At 44.5% G+C, this 17640-nt stretch overlaps 2 protein-coding genes across 3 annotated transcripts; both read left to right on the forward strand.

Moving 5' to 3' along the window:
• Positions 1–519: 519 nt before the first annotated feature.
• On the forward strand, positions 520–3474 carry MRPL18 (mitochondrial ribosomal protein L18). Its single transcript, XM_085055878.1, has 4 exons — positions 520–681; positions 1120–1300; positions 2780–3014; positions 3272–3474. Exons 1-4 carry the CDS (start codon positions 630–632, stop codon positions 3341–3343), a joined length of 540 nt encoding a protein of 179 aa, XP_084912004.1. The 5' UTR covers positions 520–629; the 3' UTR covers positions 3344–3474.
• An 829-nt stretch (positions 3475–4303) lies between these two features.
• PNLDC1 (PARN like ribonuclease domain containing exonuclease 1) lies at positions 4304–15292 on the forward strand. Of its 2 annotated transcripts, XM_085055877.1 has the most exons (19): positions 4310–4608; positions 5093–5150; positions 5272–5345; positions 6228–6261; positions 6382–6505; positions 7069–7157; positions 7434–7540; positions 8374–8453; positions 9413–9550; positions 10126–10195; positions 10447–10532; positions 10756–10811; positions 11873–11937; positions 12736–12789; positions 12997–13039; positions 13560–13659; positions 14111–14286; positions 14453–14551; positions 15097–15292. In XM_085055877.1, the coding sequence occupies exons 1-19, from the start codon at positions 4533–4535 to the stop codon at positions 15161–15163; spliced, it is 1596 nt and encodes a 531-aa protein (XP_084912003.1). In that variant the 5' UTR covers positions 4310–4532; the 3' UTR covers positions 15164–15292. The 2 variants fall into 2 exon arrangements, 1 of the variants encoding a protein (XP_084912003.1); XR_014850894.1 differs by lacking the exon at positions 15097–15292 and having other exon boundaries at positions 4304–4608; positions 13560–13676.
• The last annotated feature ends 2348 nt before the right edge of the window (positions 15293–17640 follow it).

Consider the following 17640-nt stretch of genomic DNA (forward strand, 5'->3'; position numbering starts at 1 on the left):
CTGTTAAATGCATTTTCAGGCCCACAGCAGTTAAATACAAGCCCTGCGTGGTCGTACGTGCAGGAGGATGCTTGGAGAAGGCAGAGAAGCTGTGCTGTACCTGTGTGCTGCAGGAGCTGTTGGAAAGAAGCCTAAGACAGGGTGATGGTAGCTCCTGAAATAAATTTTTTTTGCTCATATCACAGCGCTTATCAAATGGATTCCAGAAATCAGGAGAAACTTGTTGCTCTCACCCATTTCCCTTCCCTTCCGAGCCTTGCTCCCTCTTGCTCAGACCCGTCCCAGGAAACGCCGACCCAGGGAGGCCAGCATTTCCTAAAGCCCTTTTTCCACGGGGAGAAGTGAAAAGATGACCCCCCGGGTTGGCAAAATGTTTTCTGCTCTATTTTGTGAAGGGCGACTGACGCACGGGCGCCCTTCCCGGGGAGCTGGCGCTGGAAGCCGCTCGGCCGGCGGGGCGGGAGCAGCCCGGCGCTCGGCGCTTCCGCCTGACCCCGCCGGCGGCGGCAGGAATTCCCGCGGCCGCTTCCGCGGGAAGCACCGCCCCTGGCGCATGGCGGCGCCCGGCTGTCCCTGAGCGGAGGGAGAGGAGTGGCGGCCGCTGGGGGCTGTGCCGGGCCCGGCTCCCCATGGCGCTCAGCAGCCGCCTGCTGCTGGCGGCCGGCGGGCTCCGTGCAGCGGGTAAGCCCAGCGCTCGCCGTGCCGGCCTTCCGCGGCGGTGGCTCCGCGTCCCCCGAGATCCCCGGGGCGATCCCGGGGCCGGGTGTCCTGGCGGGGCTGCTGTGCTTGTCATTTGGTAGCGCTGCCTTTGGTTCCTTGTGTGCTTCGCTTTCAGTGTTTTCTAAAGCCTCGGTCCTAGCGATCTCCTAGTCACGCATGGGCTTGTATTTTATATACCAGTTTGGAAATGGCGTTAATCTACTTGCAGTTCACCTCATGAATTGAAGAAACAGGCTGAGGTCTTGTCATCCACCTATTAAATGTTTAAGAGAAAAAAGCAAGCTGATTTTGCTATGCTGATTTTACAAGCGACCTGATTCTGTACTGTATTCATTCTACTGTCTGCAGTATATGTTATTTGAATCTTTGGGATTTTTTTTTTCCTACTCTCCCCTCAAGGTCGTTGTTTTGCATCAAGTACAGCCAGTCTCAAAACTGAGACCGAGGTGGACACAAGTGAAAATGAGGTTGTTTCCCCCAACTTCACTAACAGAAATCCTCGGAACTTGGAGCAGATGGCCCTGGCTAGGAAGGAGCGTGGCTGGAAGACAACATGGCCAAAGCGTGAGTTCTGGCACAGGTGAGTCAGGAAGCACTAGCAGAAATGAAGACTCCAAAAGAACAAAAAGCCAAACTAAAACAAACCCCAGAAACCCACATACAAAATATGGGGTTTGGGTTGCTGAATCAGTTATCATGTTAGTATTTCCTAATCAGCAGGTGCTTTCTGTGTTCAGGGAACAGGAGACTAGCAGCACATGAAATTCAGCATATGTGGTCAAGATTTTTCTGTCTACTGTTAAGGCAACTGTAATGTTGCTTAAGCAACTGCTTTGTAACACAGGATTCTCTTAGTCCTGTGCTTACTATGCTTCACTGTTTTATTTGAAACACCATAATAGTCTGTTGGGGGTTGTTTGTGGGGTTTGGGAGTTTTTTGTTTGGTTGGTTGTTTTGTGTTTTTTAAATTTGGTTGTCCTCTGGAAAGTAAGTTCACTTTAAGTTGGCATTTCAAAATCTTATTTTGTTTTTGAGGGGAGAACCACATGCGGTTTGTTCATACTGGGAAAGCTGATACTGACTCAGTGCAATATGAAATAGTTGCTCCTAATAAATACTCTATTGTTATGTGTTGATGTTCATGAGGTAATTTCTGACCACTTGCTGGTCTCAACAAGTTATGTGCTGTGTCAGCACAAGCCTTTAAGGGACTGCATAGAGACCCTAAAGTTCCATTTCTGCAGGACCAGTTGCCCTCATCATATGTACTTGTTCCACACTGTGCAGGTGTACAGTTCTTGGTCTGGAGTGAGTTTTGAGGCACTGTAGGACTGTGGCCCTGAATGACTGGTGAAAAGTTGCTCTTGGGATTTTTCTCTTCTGAGCTAGTAACAGGAGTTACGTGAGTCGACACAGGCAGCTGGTACAACCACAAAACTATGTCTGAAATGCAAAGAGTACATTTATTTCATTACCTCGCTATCTGGAGGATCCCAAAGCAACATCCAGGCAGAGACACACAAGTGGGAATGCAGGCACTGTTAGGCTTAGTCTGTGCTAGCAGGCAGTGGGTCTGCTGTTGACACCTGCTGTTACTAAGGGCATTTAGCTTTACCATCATGCTGTGGTCTCCCCTGTGCTTTTTATTTTCTCTGAGCTTTGATCTCTCTCCCAAAACAGGGAGCTCAAGCACATCCATGAGAGTGCCTCCAAGTCTCTCCAAACACCTATGTTATCTCTACACAGAGATTCTACTTCTCAAAACAGAGTATAAACAGCAGTAGGCATAATATATGGTGTTCCCCACATTGTTATTCTCCAGGCCTTGGCATTTCCAGCTGCAAGGTCACTTGGGCAAATCCTCCTTGCCATTCTTCTGCTTTTAACCCTTTCCTCCCAACATGAGTCTTATTTTGTCTTAATAAGCAAAGCCCATATATAATATAATGTAATATAATATAATACTCAATTTTATTTCATAAAGGGAGTAATTTAAACATTTGACTGTGTTCTCTGGAAAAGACATTATAATCCCATGTTATTTCTTTCCTACCCTCAGATTACGGCTTCAGCGGACACAGCATTACGTAGAAGCCTTTGTGGAGCGCTGTAACGGGGATGTTGTGGTATCTGCCTCTACCCGAGAGTGGGCAATAAAGAGACACTTATACAGTCCCAAGGGAGTAGCTGCATGCAAAAACCTTGGCCGTGTAATGGCACAGCGCTGTTTGGAAGCAGGAATCAACTTTGTGAACTTTAAAGCCATTATCCCCTGGGAGCACCGTTGTGACTCGGCAAGTACCCATCTCATTCCTTTGGCCCTTTTTTCCTTTTTAGCCATTTATTTTACTTCTCTTCACCGTTCATTTTCTTACGTGGCTTGACAATCCCTCCCTGCAACACTAAGAAAAGCAGCTTTGACAAGCTGCAGTTCTTGGCATTACGCTTCTGTGGGCTGTTAACCTCTGCCCCTCCATATAACATGTCCTCACTGATATTTCACTACTGATGGCTTTTTTTGATATTTATTTATGTCTGTTTTTTAAACAAGATTCAGGAATTTGAGAAAGCTATGGAGGAGGGTGGTGTCGTTCTGCATGAGCCACGAAGAATCTACCGGTAAAATGGAGACTGTTGGCAAGACTTTCCAAGGGACAAGGCTCACTTCTTGAGGTTTGTGTACTGGCAGATGGAAGGTCCAGAGCTGGAAAAAGTTGGAATGTGTCATAATAAAATATTTTCAAATGGATATAAGTGTGTCATATTCTTTATAATAAAATGATCAACACCTTTAAGGCTAGAATAAATTTACCATAGTTCAACCTGACAGAATTTATTAATAAAATCTAAAAAATGTATTTTATTTTTAGTATTTGATTTTGTTTGTTCTAACCTGAGCTCTGGAAATGCTTTGATATTTGTTCCCTGTAAACTGCCAGTCTAATGTAGCACAATGTAGTCATTATGTGAATGTTGAGAACTGTGATAAAGTAATGTGCTAATCTTGGTGAAAAGATTAAATTCCCCAACTCATCTTTGCAGCTTTCTTCCAATCCTGAGATTCCAACTGCTTAACCACATAGGTCTAGGAGGGAAGGCGCAGAAATGGCAGCTGTAGGGAGTAAGAAGCCCCATTCTCTCCTTGTGTGTCTGCCTGTTGCTTGGCACAGGCTGGGGCTGTCAGCGTCTCTCTGCCTGGTGGATCTGCAGAGCTCCCCAGTATGAGCAGGCTGTGAAATCCCCACACTAAGTGTGTTTGAACCTCTGTGTCAAACAGCTTCAAGGAGGCCAGCCTGGTCAGTGCAACTGCAGTTCTCTATCCCGGTGCTGTACTTGCTGCTGTGTTTGCAGGCGCTGGGGCAAGCGCCGTGAACGCCACGGCTGTGTGCCGGGGTTCACCAGTGTGCAGGGCGAGCCCAGCCCCCTTCTGGCATCTGTACTAAATCCTCAGCGTTCAACTGACATCATGAAAAAAACCCCAGTGTTTTACTGGATTTTTACCTAGCAGTTGCTTCATAATAACTCCCAGATAGTGACGGCCTCTGTGCGACCTGTATTTCCGGCAGAAGCGCAGCAGGAGCTGCCCTGTGCTCCCTGTGAGCGCGGGCTCCGCGGGGCGGCTCCACAGCCTCTCCCGTTTTTAGCCTAACTCTCCCTGTCCTTTGTCTCCGCCGCTCGGGTCACGCTCGGAGCCCCCGCGGCGCTGCCGGTCCCATCCTTACAGCCGATCGGGCCCGCCCCGCGGGGCAGCGCCGGGCACGCAGGCGCGCCGGGCCGGGCCGGGCCGCGGGAGTCAGGGAGGGAGGGAGGCGATGGAGGTGGGCGCCGAGGGCTTTGCCTGGCGCCTGCCGCGCCTCAGGCGCCGCATCCTCCGCTCCGCCTTCGTGGGTGAGCGCCGGGGCGTCTCGTCCGGCCCTGGTGCTGCCCTCGGTCCCCTGGCCCCTGCCGATGTAGGGACCCGGGCACTGAGGGATATTGCAGCGATCATGGCGCTGCTGCGCCCACAACAGCGAGCGCTGAGGCGCGGGGATTCCAACAGGCAGCAGAGGCTGGAAAGGGAGCCCTGGCTGCGGTGCTGGCCCGGCTCGGCAGGCTGGGGGCTTGGGGTGCTAGGGGGTCCGCGGTGGGGGCACCGACACTGCACAGGGTGAGGCAGGCCCCTCCTGAGGGACGTGGGGAGTGTCCCTCCCTCGTCCTGCCACTGGTATGAGGCAGCTGGAGGCGTAAGCCCCAAAGCCTTTCTCTTGAGCCTGCTGCCGGTGGTTTGACAAAGGTTACTGTGAAGAGAAGTGTTTGAGAGACCCGTGTCCTCTTGCTGGTAAATCACATGCCACAAATTTCAGATTTTCTTGTGTTCTTTCCATTTCAACAGCCTTTGATACGGAGTTCACTGGCTTGCATTCAACTTCCCTACAAAACAACGAGCCCAGGTAAAGCTGTTGTACTTGAAACGTGAGGGAGACTTGTTGCTCTAGCCCTGTGAGAACAACTTGTGGAAAGCAAACCTTTGTGTGTCTGCTCTCCTTTCCCCAATTTTGGTTTTGTTCCTAGCTTGTTTGACTCCCCTGTGGATCGGTACTTGAAGGCCAGGCAGAGTGTTCAGCGCTTCACTCTCGTTCAGCTTGGTAAGTGCTGCTCTGACACAGTGATTTCCGAGGTCTCAGAGGTAACTGGCCTTTTGCTAACAGGTGGTTCCTGCAGGTGGCTCTGGCCTTAATTCACTCTTACAGAGACGTTTGCTTTTTTCCCCCTCTGATGTTTCAAACTTAGCAAATTTTTAATAGTCTAAAGTTGATCATATTTAAAAGTTGCAATTAAAAATACAAGGCTTTTAAATCAGAGGATGCAAGCAAGAAGCATATTATGGCAGTTCCTGTTCAGTCCTGTGTCATTTGATACAGTGCATGATGACTAAGGGGACTGTGAGGAAAATGAAGGCTTCTATTTCTGATATTCCTAAAATAACAAAAAAATCAACACGAGAAGGGGCCTGTGGAGGAGGTCTTTTGACAGTTAAGAACCAGTAAGGAATCCAGAAGCCAGCTTGAAAACAGTTTGAAATATTGTTCAAAGTGTTTGGGTATGTAAGATCTTAATGCGCCTTTTCGGGATTGACAGAAGAAAAAAGAACCTGAGAAGTAAAACCCATGTTTCAGTCCTCTGTGGTACCCAGCTCATTCCAAACATTTTTGTAGCAGTTGGACCCACAGACTCATCACTAACAGTCAGTGACTCATCACCAATTCACTTTTTGCCCATTGTTCAGTCTATTTGCTATTTAATTCAGATTTGACTCCTTTTCCCACATAGCAGTAAAAGCTTGTCCTGTTTAGCTCTCAGGGAGGCAGGAGTGGCCTTGCCGTTGTTGCTAAGATTGGCCCTGTGATATTAGTGAATGGCAGATATGTACTTCTTGAGGGGCTCTCCACATCCCTTATCTAATTTACACACACTCTGTAGACATCCAGCTAACCACTGCCATCTCAATAGAGGTTTCTTTCTTGCAGGGCTGGCAATATTCTCAAAAGAAAATTCAAACAAGTAAGTAAAAAAGCAGTTTTCTGTTATAATGAGGATAATACAGTAGTGGTTTTATACATAATTCCCTTTGGACTTCTTTCTTGTCATTATCTTCCAGAGATTTTTTCTTTTTCATTTTAGGTATGTGGTACATTCATACAACTTTTTTCTCTTTCCCTCAACACTGGGAATAAGGGATGTTGAATTCACCCTCTCTGCGTCTAGTATTCAGTTCCTATCTCATTATGGCTTTGACTATAACAAGGTATGTAATAATCTCTTTGCCAAAAAGGCGGAACAGAGGAAATCTGTGCAATTGCAGAAGGATTAGTATCCCTAAATGTTACATCTTGCTAGTATGAGTGCATTATGCAGTTTGTTATCAACAGGAGTAGTGAGTGCTGTTTTTTCTGAACTAATTAGCTTTCTCAAAAAAAAAACCCAAGACCCATCTCTGGTGAGCTGAGGATTTACTAAACAGACCCTGGTGGGTGTCTTTACTATCCATGAAGGTGCAGAAATACCAGTTCACCTACATCTTTTGTATTGCCACATTTTCTATAAAATTCAGGCTGTGTCATCCCGTAAGAATACTGTTCTGCAATTTTGGGCAGGGAGCATCTGATATTTTGAGGCTTGGAAGTATCTTACTAAAGGGAAGGTAAAAGCAGAGGAAAAACAAAATTATTACAGTTGCCCAATATCCTTTTCTTTCCTCCATACCTGTTGGACTGCCTATAGTCTGTTTGTCCTGACCTTGTTATTCTCTAATGTGCTGTGAGAAAATCCAGGGGAACATAACCAACCTGGCATCTTTTCTCCCCTCAGTTCCTCAAAGATGGAATCCCATACATGAATGAGGTACAGGAGAAGACCCTTAGGCAGCATCTCTTAGAGGATAGCTGGAAAGTCTGCAGGTGAATGCTGTTCAGAGTGTTTCTCCTCAGTTCTGTGTTCATGGCTCAGCTTCACTTAAATAATGTTTTGAAGAAATATTGAAGCTTGGTGGGCTGAACACCTTGCTGCCAGCAGTTCCAGCATGCTGTGGTCTCTGAAGGAAGTTTGAGATCACAGTATACAACATGGAGAATTGGGTGCATGTTGCAAAATGAAGCTTTTGCATTCCTACAGCAAGGCACAAGGCTTCAGCTGTAAAGAGCATTTCTCACACTGCCTCTTTCCCCCTCATCCAGCACTAATAATGCAGACAGGGATGTCCTGAAGAAAGCTATTGATGAAGTGACCTCTTGGATAGCTGCAGCAGCAGAAGAGGAGACTATGATTCTGCAGGATCTGAGTGGTATGAAGTAGGGTGCCTCCCGTAGGCACCTGTGGGCTCTAAGTGGCTTAATCAGTTTTTGTGAACCTCTGGGGCTGCTACTGTCCTTTCTTCTGTTAAATTGCTCTGTTCAGAGGGAGAGCACCAGTGCCCAGGTCAGGGAATAAAATACAGAAAAGGTTAGGAAGGACAGAGAGTATTCAAGGCTTCATCTGTTGATGTGTTTTGCAGAAAGTGCAATATGAAGGGTGGGGACTGTAGTGTGTTTGTTATCTGCTTTGTCAGCTAGATGTGATGCTGATATTTCAATAGTCTGGCAGTGGTGAACACCTGTGATAAGAAAGACACACATCTTGTTAAGTAAACAAGATGACAGATTAAGGTGTTTCTTTTAATGTTATTCAGGAGAGGACTGGGTTAGCTCCTTTTCAGCTGTGGGGGAAAATGCATTGGTACCCTTTGTGTGGTTGGCTTCTGGATCTGTTGCTCTGAAACTGTCCAAAACCACAGAGTGTCTTTTTCAGGGTAGTAACCTTCCTCCCTCTTCAGTTAGTCTTTTCCTTTCCTCAATGTCCTTGCAAAAGCTCATTTGCCTGAAATTTTTGCTGTGACTTTTGCAGGGGTTTTTGTAGTTTTTAAAATTTTTTCCTTTGGGCTCTTTTTGTGTGCATGTTGTTTGTTTGTTTGTTTTGTTTATGTACTGTGTATGGTAATGTACCAGGAATGTTTTCTGTATACTGGGGGAGAAACATATGGTCAGTGTGTCTGTCTAGAAAAACATGCTTTCCTTAATAAGCTTGTCTGCACTAGGCTTGTCTGCACCCCTCTGAAGCTTTTTTTTTTTTTTGTCATAGGCTATCATATGCTTGACGTTCAGCTGGTTCTGAGGCAGGCTCTCCAAAATGTTTGGACAAAGCCTCTGGGAGACAGGAAGGTGAGATGAAAATGTGGACTTTCTGAAAAGAGGATTTCTGCCTAGACAGATAGGACTGGCATTCTTGCAGGGACTCTGAAATGTTGCTTGTGTTTTTATGATAGGGTCTAGGAGGAGGATAAGACAATGACAAAGGAAACGTTGATTGTGAGATCCCAAGAAAAGGGATGCAGAAAACTGAGCAACTGTTTTTTATTTGTCCTGTAGCCACAAAATCCCTTGAAATGGAAGTGTTCGTCCTTGGGGCGCTTCTTCAGGCGTGCCTTCTGTATCTTCAGCCTTTATTAGGTCTCTTCTTCAATACCTCCACAAGAATGTACAGTTTTAGCCTTTTTTTGTGGTTTTCCTTTTCTGACTTCTGCCATGTAGTTGCTTTGAAGACTTATTCTCTGTGATTTACTGTTTTGCTATTGGCTACTAGTATTTTACATTTGGTGCAATATTTTGTGTATTAAACCTATGTCTGTGGACTTCTCAAACCATGGTTATGAGTATGATATCAGTCAGTTGCTTAGAATTATCTTACAGAAATCTTTTCTTGCATTAGTCCTATTTCAGTCTGATAACCAATGTCCACAGAGTGTTAGATTTACCCAGCCTTCTCACCTGCAGCCTTGCTTTTGGAGACTCAGTTGGTATGATTGGTGTTTGTTTCTGGCTTTTTGGTGCCATGGACTTAACATTTTGGTCTCAAGTTAAATTGAATTACGTTCTTTTGTGCTCAGAAAAGGCCTGTGGTAGGAATCACCCTCTTAAGTAGAGAAGCACTAATAAGACTCACTTTGAGCAAGTCTGATCTCCATGTAGAAGTGAGACAGTTCCAAGGTCCCAGGGGATGCGTTTTTTTTGTCCTTCAGTGTCTTGAAGCTGAACTTGACCTCAGTATTACTGAACCCCAGTAAGTAATGTACATACAACTAACATGGGAGGCTGAGATACCCACTGACTGTTCTTTTCAGCTAATGGTGAAAAAAGTGAGTCCAGAGCATCGTCAGCTTCTTGAGAACTCTTCTTATGACCACTGTCAGAAGAAGCTTATTCTCCTGGCTGCTCGGGGCTTCACCAACCTCTTCCAGATACTTGTTAAAGCCAAGAAGGTAAAATGCCTTATCCCTACTTTCTTTTTTCATCTCTTTTGAATTTGCTGTGCTAAATACAATATTAAAAATTCTGGTATTACAGTTTGAGTCACCATTTAAGAAAGCTGAGCAGGTTCTTGCCTCTTGGGCAAGCTGTGCTTTTCAGCACATGACAGACCAGTTTATTGGACCATATGGACCTCATTGGTCTGACTTTGTGTGGAAATTCTTACATTCTGTATGCAGCTTATCAGATGGATTTCAGCTTCAGAAGACTGTGGGTGATGTGCAGCAAAGAGTGTCCCTGCCCTTGTGAGCAAGCATATAAATCTGATGGTTGGAACATTGTTCAGCTGAATTGAGAATCCACCGAGCTCCTTAGGTCCACTGAAAATAGAATGCTGCTGAGGCAATACCCTCTCAGGGAGTCCACAAGTCTGATTTCCTGCAGGCAGTAGTAGACTCCTGTGCATGTGTGGATGCTGTCTGCTGGAGGAAAGGGTTATAGCTGTTGGGTGTGCTTGTGTTGTTTATCTCTGAGCTCTCTCCACGAATATGCTCCAATGGGCTGCTACGTTTTATTCCTCCTGTAGCCCCTGGTGGGACACAACATGTTTCTGGACCTGATGCATCTTCATGACAAGTTCTACAGGCCCCTCCCAGGTACTGCTATGCGTAGCTGCTGTCCCGGGCTGCTGCCTTTGCCCTGGGGGTGGAACAGGATGTGCAGTGGCCATTTGCCACCCCAGGCACCTGCAGGGCTTAGCAAGCAGCAGGGCTGGTTGCCTCTTCTGAGCTCTAACTGCTGCAGTGGGCATCATTGCCTGCTACCACTCCTCTTTCCCATTACTTTTTGATACCATTGCCTTTTCCCAGTTTCCTGATGCCTTTCTCTACATATGCTTTGCTTTCAGAAAGCTATGAGGAGTTTAAAAGGAACATTCACAACCTGTTTCCTGTCATCATAGACACTAAGACTGTTACAAAATCTGTGCAGAAGGTGAGATGCACAGGTCTTTTTGTCTGAGGTTCAAACTTGTGTTTCACCCAAAAGAGAGGGTATCTTCCCTCAGTGCCCCGTGGTTACAGAAATGCAACCAGTTCTCAATGTTGCCTTGGCATGTTCTAATTTTAGATCTCGTTAAAAAAATTGGCAATGCAAGTAATTGAACTCACCATAAAGTCTGTCTTGGTTGGTTTTCTAATACATCCTTATTTTGTAGAAATATCTGTTTCCTCGAGTTTCTAGTCTTTCGGAGGTGTATGCAGTTTTGTGCAGGTGAGTGGTGGGCAATAGAGCCTTCAGCAATCCCTGTGTCTTTGAAAAAATATTTTGTGATCAGTCATTTCCGATGTTCATACTTTCCCTCCTCCCAAATGTTTTTCAATTGTGTTCTTGTCTTTCTAAATTTAAGAGCAAAGGATTTGTCTGTCTTTCCTATAAAGTAATTGTGTAGTAAGTTATTTGTTCTGAGTAACTTTTCATATTGAATCACTGCTATTTCATTGGTCACAAATTTGGTTTGCAGACAGCCATACATGCAGCTTGAGAATTATGTTGCTTATGTCATGTTCTGAAATGAGCAAGATTCAGTTCATGGTGAAAACACTTCCTAATTTCAAATGCCTGTCCTAAGACAGGGCTGCACTGAGTCCAAAGGAGTAAGTACATAAAATGTTCAAATGGAGCACATGAGTAGATGTTGTATCTCATGAGCTCAGTCCTGATGTGGTAGGAGACTTCTCTTATTTCACACTTCTTTTGTGAATTATTTTTTTCCATGTCAGTTTTGCTCAGGAAAGGAAAATTTTGCCGGTTTCTCCTTACCGCTACTACCAAGAAGAAGGTGCAAAATTAGTATTTTTTTAAAAACAATACTGGCATTCTGAGGTTTTGTTTGTTTCTTAGCAATTTCAGACTGCAGATTCTGTTTGTTTGTTCTTTCTTTTATTTCAGTCATTCCAGGGTTATCTGTGTATCCTCCAGGGCTCCCCATTCAGATAGAACCATCTAGAACCTCTTTCCCTGCAGTGTTAGTTAGTTCTGCTCACTTTTTTTTTTTTTTTTTTTTTGCATGCAACTAGAACAGAGTTGCTGCTTACAAGTTTTGAGTGAGGCAAGAGACTAAGGAAGTATTTAGGAGTTAGTTTTCAGGAAGAAAACTGGTAGATATTGCTCAAGTAAGTATTTTGGCCTTTTCATAGAGGCCTACCAAAGTTCCTTTCAAAGTCTCCAGTAGGTTTCTCTGAAATGAAGCTACAGGTCACTAGAGAACAGTAACTTTTCTCTAACATAATTAGGAAAGACAAAAATCTTACACATCTGCTTGTCTTCGGCAGCATCCTAAATCGCAAAGGTCCACCATGCCCTGTTATAGCTCTTGCAAGTGGCTGCTCAAGATACGGTATGTTCTTAAGCAAATCTTCAAAGCCAGGTAGATCAAACCTGTTTTACTCTGTGGATGACCACATGCAGAGCATGAGTGAATGCCAGTGGGTCTGCTGAATTTGGCCAGAGCTGCTGGTACATGTTTTTGTCCAGACCCAAAGCCTGGGCTCCCAAAATGTGTGTTCTGCATGTCCCTGGTAGCTGCTGAGAGTAATGCAGGGCAGGTTTGCATTATGCTGCTGGCACAGACAACATTTGCACTGTGTTGGGCTGAACTGAGCCTGACTTGGGCTGTGAAGAGTCAGCAGCCCTTGAAAGGGACAAGGGGAGGTGGGAAGCAGCTGGCTTAGAAGGGAAAGTACAGGGAGCTAATGACAAAGTAACAGGAGCTCAGTGGCTGGTGTGCAGGGTTAGTGATGCATATGCAGGAGGTTTTGTCCAGGCCATGGTGTGGTACTGCTGTGAGGCAGATGTCTTCTGGCTTCTTGCAGCATAGTGTCCTGCAGCACAGAGCCTCCTGTGTTTTGAAATGGTTCCTTTACCATCAATAAAAAAAAAGCATCTTTGCATCTTGCAAAGCTTTTTAGACATTCATGTAACTGCTGCATTTTTTGGTGTTGTTTTAAAATGCATGATAGGAAGCACAGACTTTCTACTGAGTGTAAAGTTTTCAGGGTGAGAAAGGAAACGAAGTTGATGGGAGGGGGAAAAGAACCTCCAGAACAGCAGATCTTACGAATTAGGATTCTGCAGTACAGCAGTTTTCACAACATGCTAAATGTGTTTACTACCTGATTTTGTTGGACACTTACAGCTGAGAAGAAATCTCCTCATGAGGCTGGCTATGATGCATTTCTCTGTGGTTCAGGTAAAATGCTGCTTTAAAACTCCTTCAGAGTTTGTGTTGGGACTTGGCAATCGTTCTCTGTAGATCTGTTTGATGCTAAGAAATATTTGTTTATATACAGTCTGTTGCTCTTAGTAACTTAGCTGCACTTCAGTGCATTTTTACTTTCTACGTATTTTGCTGTGTTTCTCTAGCTTTGTTCTAATGCCATCTCATTATTCCTTCTAGTTCTTCTCATGTCAGCTCATTTGCTACTGTGCAGATCCACAGAGTGAGTAATGTTTAAGTGCTGACTGAAAATTGCGTTACATGGATGGGTCGTATGGAAAACAGTCTTCTGTTTGCTGTGGCTGACTTTTTGTTTCGCAGGCTGGCCTTCCTTTTGGACAAAAGAAAGTGTTATTGGAAATGTCATGTTCTAATTAGATTTTTATTTTATAGTAGTCGTAGTAGTTTTATGTCAAAGCTGACATTTTAAAAATGAAATCAGGGACCATGTGATGGCTCAGAGGTTGGGAAATGACCTGACTTCTTTTTTCTTGAACAAGCTCTCTCAAGTTCAGTTCACTTGGGTAAGGGTCAAATAATTTTCCATTAGTTTCCATTTTTGAAATCTCTGTGAATGAGTGCCTTCAGTTAAGTTCCCTTCCCTTTTCTTGTAGCTTTTTGACTTCTGTAGAAGATACTAAGATCTGAAATGCCTGTTTTGTCACTAGTTGAAGAGGTTGACACTGTGTAACAGTGCAGTAGTGCAGAAACCAAGTTTTGTTCTCTTTTTTTTTCTGATTTAGTGATGCAGTGGGGGCTGATCCTTCTTTCTCGCAGTATCTTGCCGCGTTAGCTGAGCATGTGAACAAAGTGAATTTCATCCGAGGTGGTGTTTCAAGCATTGTGCGTATGAATTGCAGGTCTGTGACCTGTTTGAGGGGTGCATAGGTCAGTAACCAACTTGATGGCTTCATTAGAGGAGAGGAATCCACTGATGCTGGGGCCCACCTTGGCAGAAATTGTTGTCATACAAGTGACACAGTGGACCTTTTAAAATGGCACATGAGTTGAATTTCTGCTTTGTGAAATGTATTCATACTGTTACTCTGTAAGGTGGCACTAGGCAGTTTACAGTGCTGTGTCCAGGTGGTTTCTCCATGGTAATTATGACAGTTTGTTTTTATGACTGATATTTGGATGAATCTTGGGGCAAAAGAAAAATAGTTTTACACCAACAGCTGTATTATGCAACCTGTCATTTATTTGTCATGTTTTACATATTTTCTGATTATATTAGTAGTGCCTCTGTAGTATTTCCAAATTCAGGTATGTCTCAATATTGTACATTTTCCAGAATTTTTCTGGGGAAGATGCTCCCTGTCGTCATCCCCCTGCCTTGGTTGTTCATGTCCGAGGCTGGCCAGAGCTGAGCGAGACACAGATTTACCAAGAGTTTAATGGTCATTGTAGCTTTGATGTCAGACGGCTTTCAAAGAACCAGTTCCTTCTGCTCTCCAATAAATACAAGCAGTAAGTGATCAGGAACTCTTAATTTTCAGTTCTTTGTTCCTCTGATCCAGGCCTTCATCCCATCCTCTCTCTGCTGTGACAGCTCTTGGACAGAAATTCCTGCCCTGAGCTGTGGGATGCTGTGAGCAGCCTGCGGGCTGAGGCTCAAGCTGTGCTTTCCTTGCAGCGTCAGGCTCGTCCTGCGGGATTACAGGCACCACCCTCACCTGCACGTCTCCGTCTATCGCCACTGGAGGCACTCGCCGAGCGTCAATTGCCTGCTGCAGTGAGTTGCGGAGCACGGCAATGGGGAGGGGGAAGCATTCCTTCCAGGTCTGAGGCCCTGGCACTGCAGCAGCCTGCCACGAGTTTGCACTGCCCTCCTGCTAGCCCCTCGGAGGAATAGGGGAGGCTGAAACAGGTTTGCTTGCCGACTGCTGGGCTGAGCTTTCAGCCCTGGACAACTGGACTTTAACTCTTGATTGTGGCTAACCCGGGAATGTTACCCCATGGATAGCACAAAACTATATAGGTGCTCTTATAGCAGACAGGCAATAATCTCAATGAGCTGTAGGCCAGCTCTAATAATCTTGATGAGAGGGAGGCACAGTCTCCCAGGTGTGGGATGAATGTGTTTTTATTTCTACAGTTGAGTTGAAAGCTTGGTAGAGGGAGAATTCCAGGTTCAAAGTGAGGTGGTGACAGCAATGCTCATGAAGGGTGAATTTCTGGTTTGACATGGTTTGGAAGAGAATCTCAGGGTTTGATAAGAACAAAATTAGACCGTAAATATAAGTAGCTTAACAGCATTTTATTATTCTTTTCCCTTAGAATCTCTGGTATTGTGGCACTGTGGTCTCTCTTGGCCTTTGCACTTGGAGGAGCTCCTAGCTGTTGATTTTGAATGACTGCTTTAGAGATGAGACGTGAGGAACACAGATCTTATTTCTTGTGTTTGTCTGTTTTGTTTCATTTCGTTCAATAAAATATGAGAAAATAAATCCAAACAAAAAAACCCCCAAAACTATCAATACTGTTTGAATTGTTTTCTTGGAAGTATGTTTTTAAAGGGGGTGTATTGGTTTGCAATTTGTGGTATTTTGTAATCTGCTCAAAGCATCATCCCCTCCTGAAGAGGTACCTAATTCACTTTGATCCTCTGTAGGCTCTTCACAGCTATTCATATTCCCAGTTTGTTGCCAGTGCTGGTGCTTGCTGCATAAAACACATTTCTGATGAAGTTCAGGAAGTTATGAAATTAAATAGGCTATTTTTAGCTTCAGTTGTAAAGCAGGAGAAATGTCACTGTTTACCAAATGAAAATGGGAAGAGTTGATGGAGAACCACTTTTGGGGCTCATGATGGATTCATGAGGAATATGGGGAATAGTAAATAACTTGCAGTGCTGTCAGTGAAGTATCATGCACTGGTATTTTCAGTGGCAGTGTAGCTGGGATTTGACACAGATAAGTGGAATTTATCAGGTTCCAGTTTGTAGAGTATACACAGGTCAGGTGAGTCAGCACATATTTCTGTTTGCTTCTAGTGCACAGCATGCAAGAAGTCTATCCAAAGTAGCATGAGACATGCTTTGTGGATCTGTTTGTCATGATATAGCTGGAGTATTTGTCAGTCTAGGGACATTGGTCTTCAGAGATTTTTCTTATTAACCTCCTTTTCTTAAAAATAACCTGTTGATCCAGGGTTTCCAAATAATGGTTTCTAGATGTCATTAGTCAGACTTAATTGGATGGGGCCCATGATCACCTAATAGGCTGAATCTGCCTATTTAATTGACTGTAACATGGGAGTTGCTGCAGGGAACCTTAAGGCAGCAGCACAGCACTGTGGTGTGCCTGAAGATCACGTGCTCTCTGCTGCTGAGGGCCTGCTACTCTGCTGCTCTTGAGGGGAAAAGGGCAGCACATCTTCAGATGTGGTTCTTGATTGTGGTTTACAGCTCTTGTTTCATAAACAAGCTCCTACAAGACAAGTAACTGACTTCATGATGACCTTCTTTATAACCCTTCAGTGATGGAATTCTTTGTCACAATGTTCCTTCAGGTACCAGTGTAAGTGTCTCCCTGTTGATTCTGTAATGTTTGTCTTTTAGCATCATTAGACACTCCCCTTGTGTCAAGGAGAGCACAGGCTCTTTGTGTTGAGTGCATTTAGGAAGATTTTCACTGGGTGTTACATACAGAAGCATGTGTATTCCCATAAAAACACTCTTCTTGGCTTATGATCTGGGAAACATAATACCCTTTTTCTCTGTGGTCTGGATTCAGCTAGCTGTTTAAATGTGGGGAGACAAAGCCCCCTTTGCATCTAATCTTTATAGTCTGGGGATCATGAAGATACATGTTAACTTTGAGAAACCCAGCAGTTTTTAAGGGAGCATGCACTTCGAAGGAACAAAGAAATGATTCTGTCTTTAAATTCTGTTCCCTTCCTCCCATTTTCTTCTCAGAGTGTTACACAGACACATAATGAATCAGTTCCCTGCAGTGCTGTTCTCTCTCTTGACTCATCCTCTAGAGAAGCACACTTTCCCATGAACAAAAGTAGAGATCTCACCCTTTTTGGAGAAACAGCCTTTGGGTCTGACCATGTGTTTTCCATTTCCATGAGACAGACACACCTCATGTAACAACGTGGAGTAGTGAATCAAGAGACTTGGCCTTCCTGCATTAGAGCTGGGAGAAATAAGTGACAATTGCTGTAGAGCAATACTAGATATTCCTAGTATAAATCAGTTAAGTTTACATGTAGAATAAAATCATGAAGAAATCAAAGTGAGTTGAGTATGTTCTGATCTTCCAAGGAAAGACTTTACAGAAATAAGTTGCCTGTCTAATAATCAAGGGTCACTTGCTGCTCAGAGGCTCTTAAAGAGCTCACTGAGAGCTACTGGCAGTCAATTCCAATGAGATGTGTTAGCTGGGGGCTGATCAAACCAGAGCAGAAGCATTTGGCTGTGGGAACAGAACTGCACATTTTTGTGAGCAGCTGTTGATCAAGACAATCTTCCTGAACATGTCAATCTGGCCATTCTGACCTCAGCTGTTGCTTTTGTTCCAGACTAGGGAATTCTTACTAATTGAAGTTGGATGTATCCAAAGTATTTCAGGTTATGCCTGTTCCTGCCTGTCTCCTGCAAGGAATAGGAGATACTTTAAATTCTTGTGAAGCCAATTTACAGTGGTGCAAACTGACTTGTAACTGGCTCTGAAGAGGTGGATGTCAGAGCTTCTGAGTTGTTCTGAGGGCTGGCAGCTCAGAAAATCAAACCTGTCTCCCTTAGTGATAAAACCAGAGCAGAGTCCCTACCAGCAGTTACAGCACACCTGCCTCATAGCACTGTGAGAAATTTGT

Source organism: Lichenostomus cassidix, chromosome 3 (genome assembly GCF_008360975.1).
Source record: "Lichenostomus cassidix isolate B80296 chromosome 3, HeHo_3.0, whole genome shotgun sequence".
Taxonomy (NCBI): domain Eukaryota; kingdom Metazoa; phylum Chordata; class Aves; order Passeriformes; family Meliphagidae; genus Lichenostomus; species Lichenostomus cassidix.

Excerpts from the sequence above, each read along its gene's own strand:
- MRPL18 (XM_085055878.1), top strand. The coding sequence starts at position 630 with ATGGCGCTCAGCAGCCGCCTGCTGCTGGCGGCCGGCGGGCTCCGTGCA. Across the intron at positions 1,301-2,779 it reads AAGCGTGAGTTCTGGCACAG|ATTACGGCTTCAGCGGACAC; the intron begins GTGAGTCAGGAA and ends TCCTACCCTCAG. Across the intron at positions 3,015-3,271 it reads GGGAGCACCGTTGTGACTCG|ATTCAGGAATTTGAGAAAGC; the intron begins GCAAGTACCCAT and ends TTTTTAAACAAG.
- PNLDC1 (XM_085055877.1), top strand. The coding sequence starts at position 4,533 with ATGGAGGTGGGCGCCGAGGGCTTTGCCTGGCGCCTGCCGCGCCTCAGG. Across the intron at positions 13,040-13,559 it reads CTACTGTGCAGATCCACAGA|TGATGCAGTGGGGGCTGATC; the intron begins GTGAGTAATGTT and ends TTTCTGATTTAG. Across the intron at positions 14,287-14,452 it reads CTCTCCAATAAATACAAGCA|CGTCAGGCTCGTCCTGCGGG; the intron begins GTAAGTGATCAG and ends CTTTCCTTGCAG.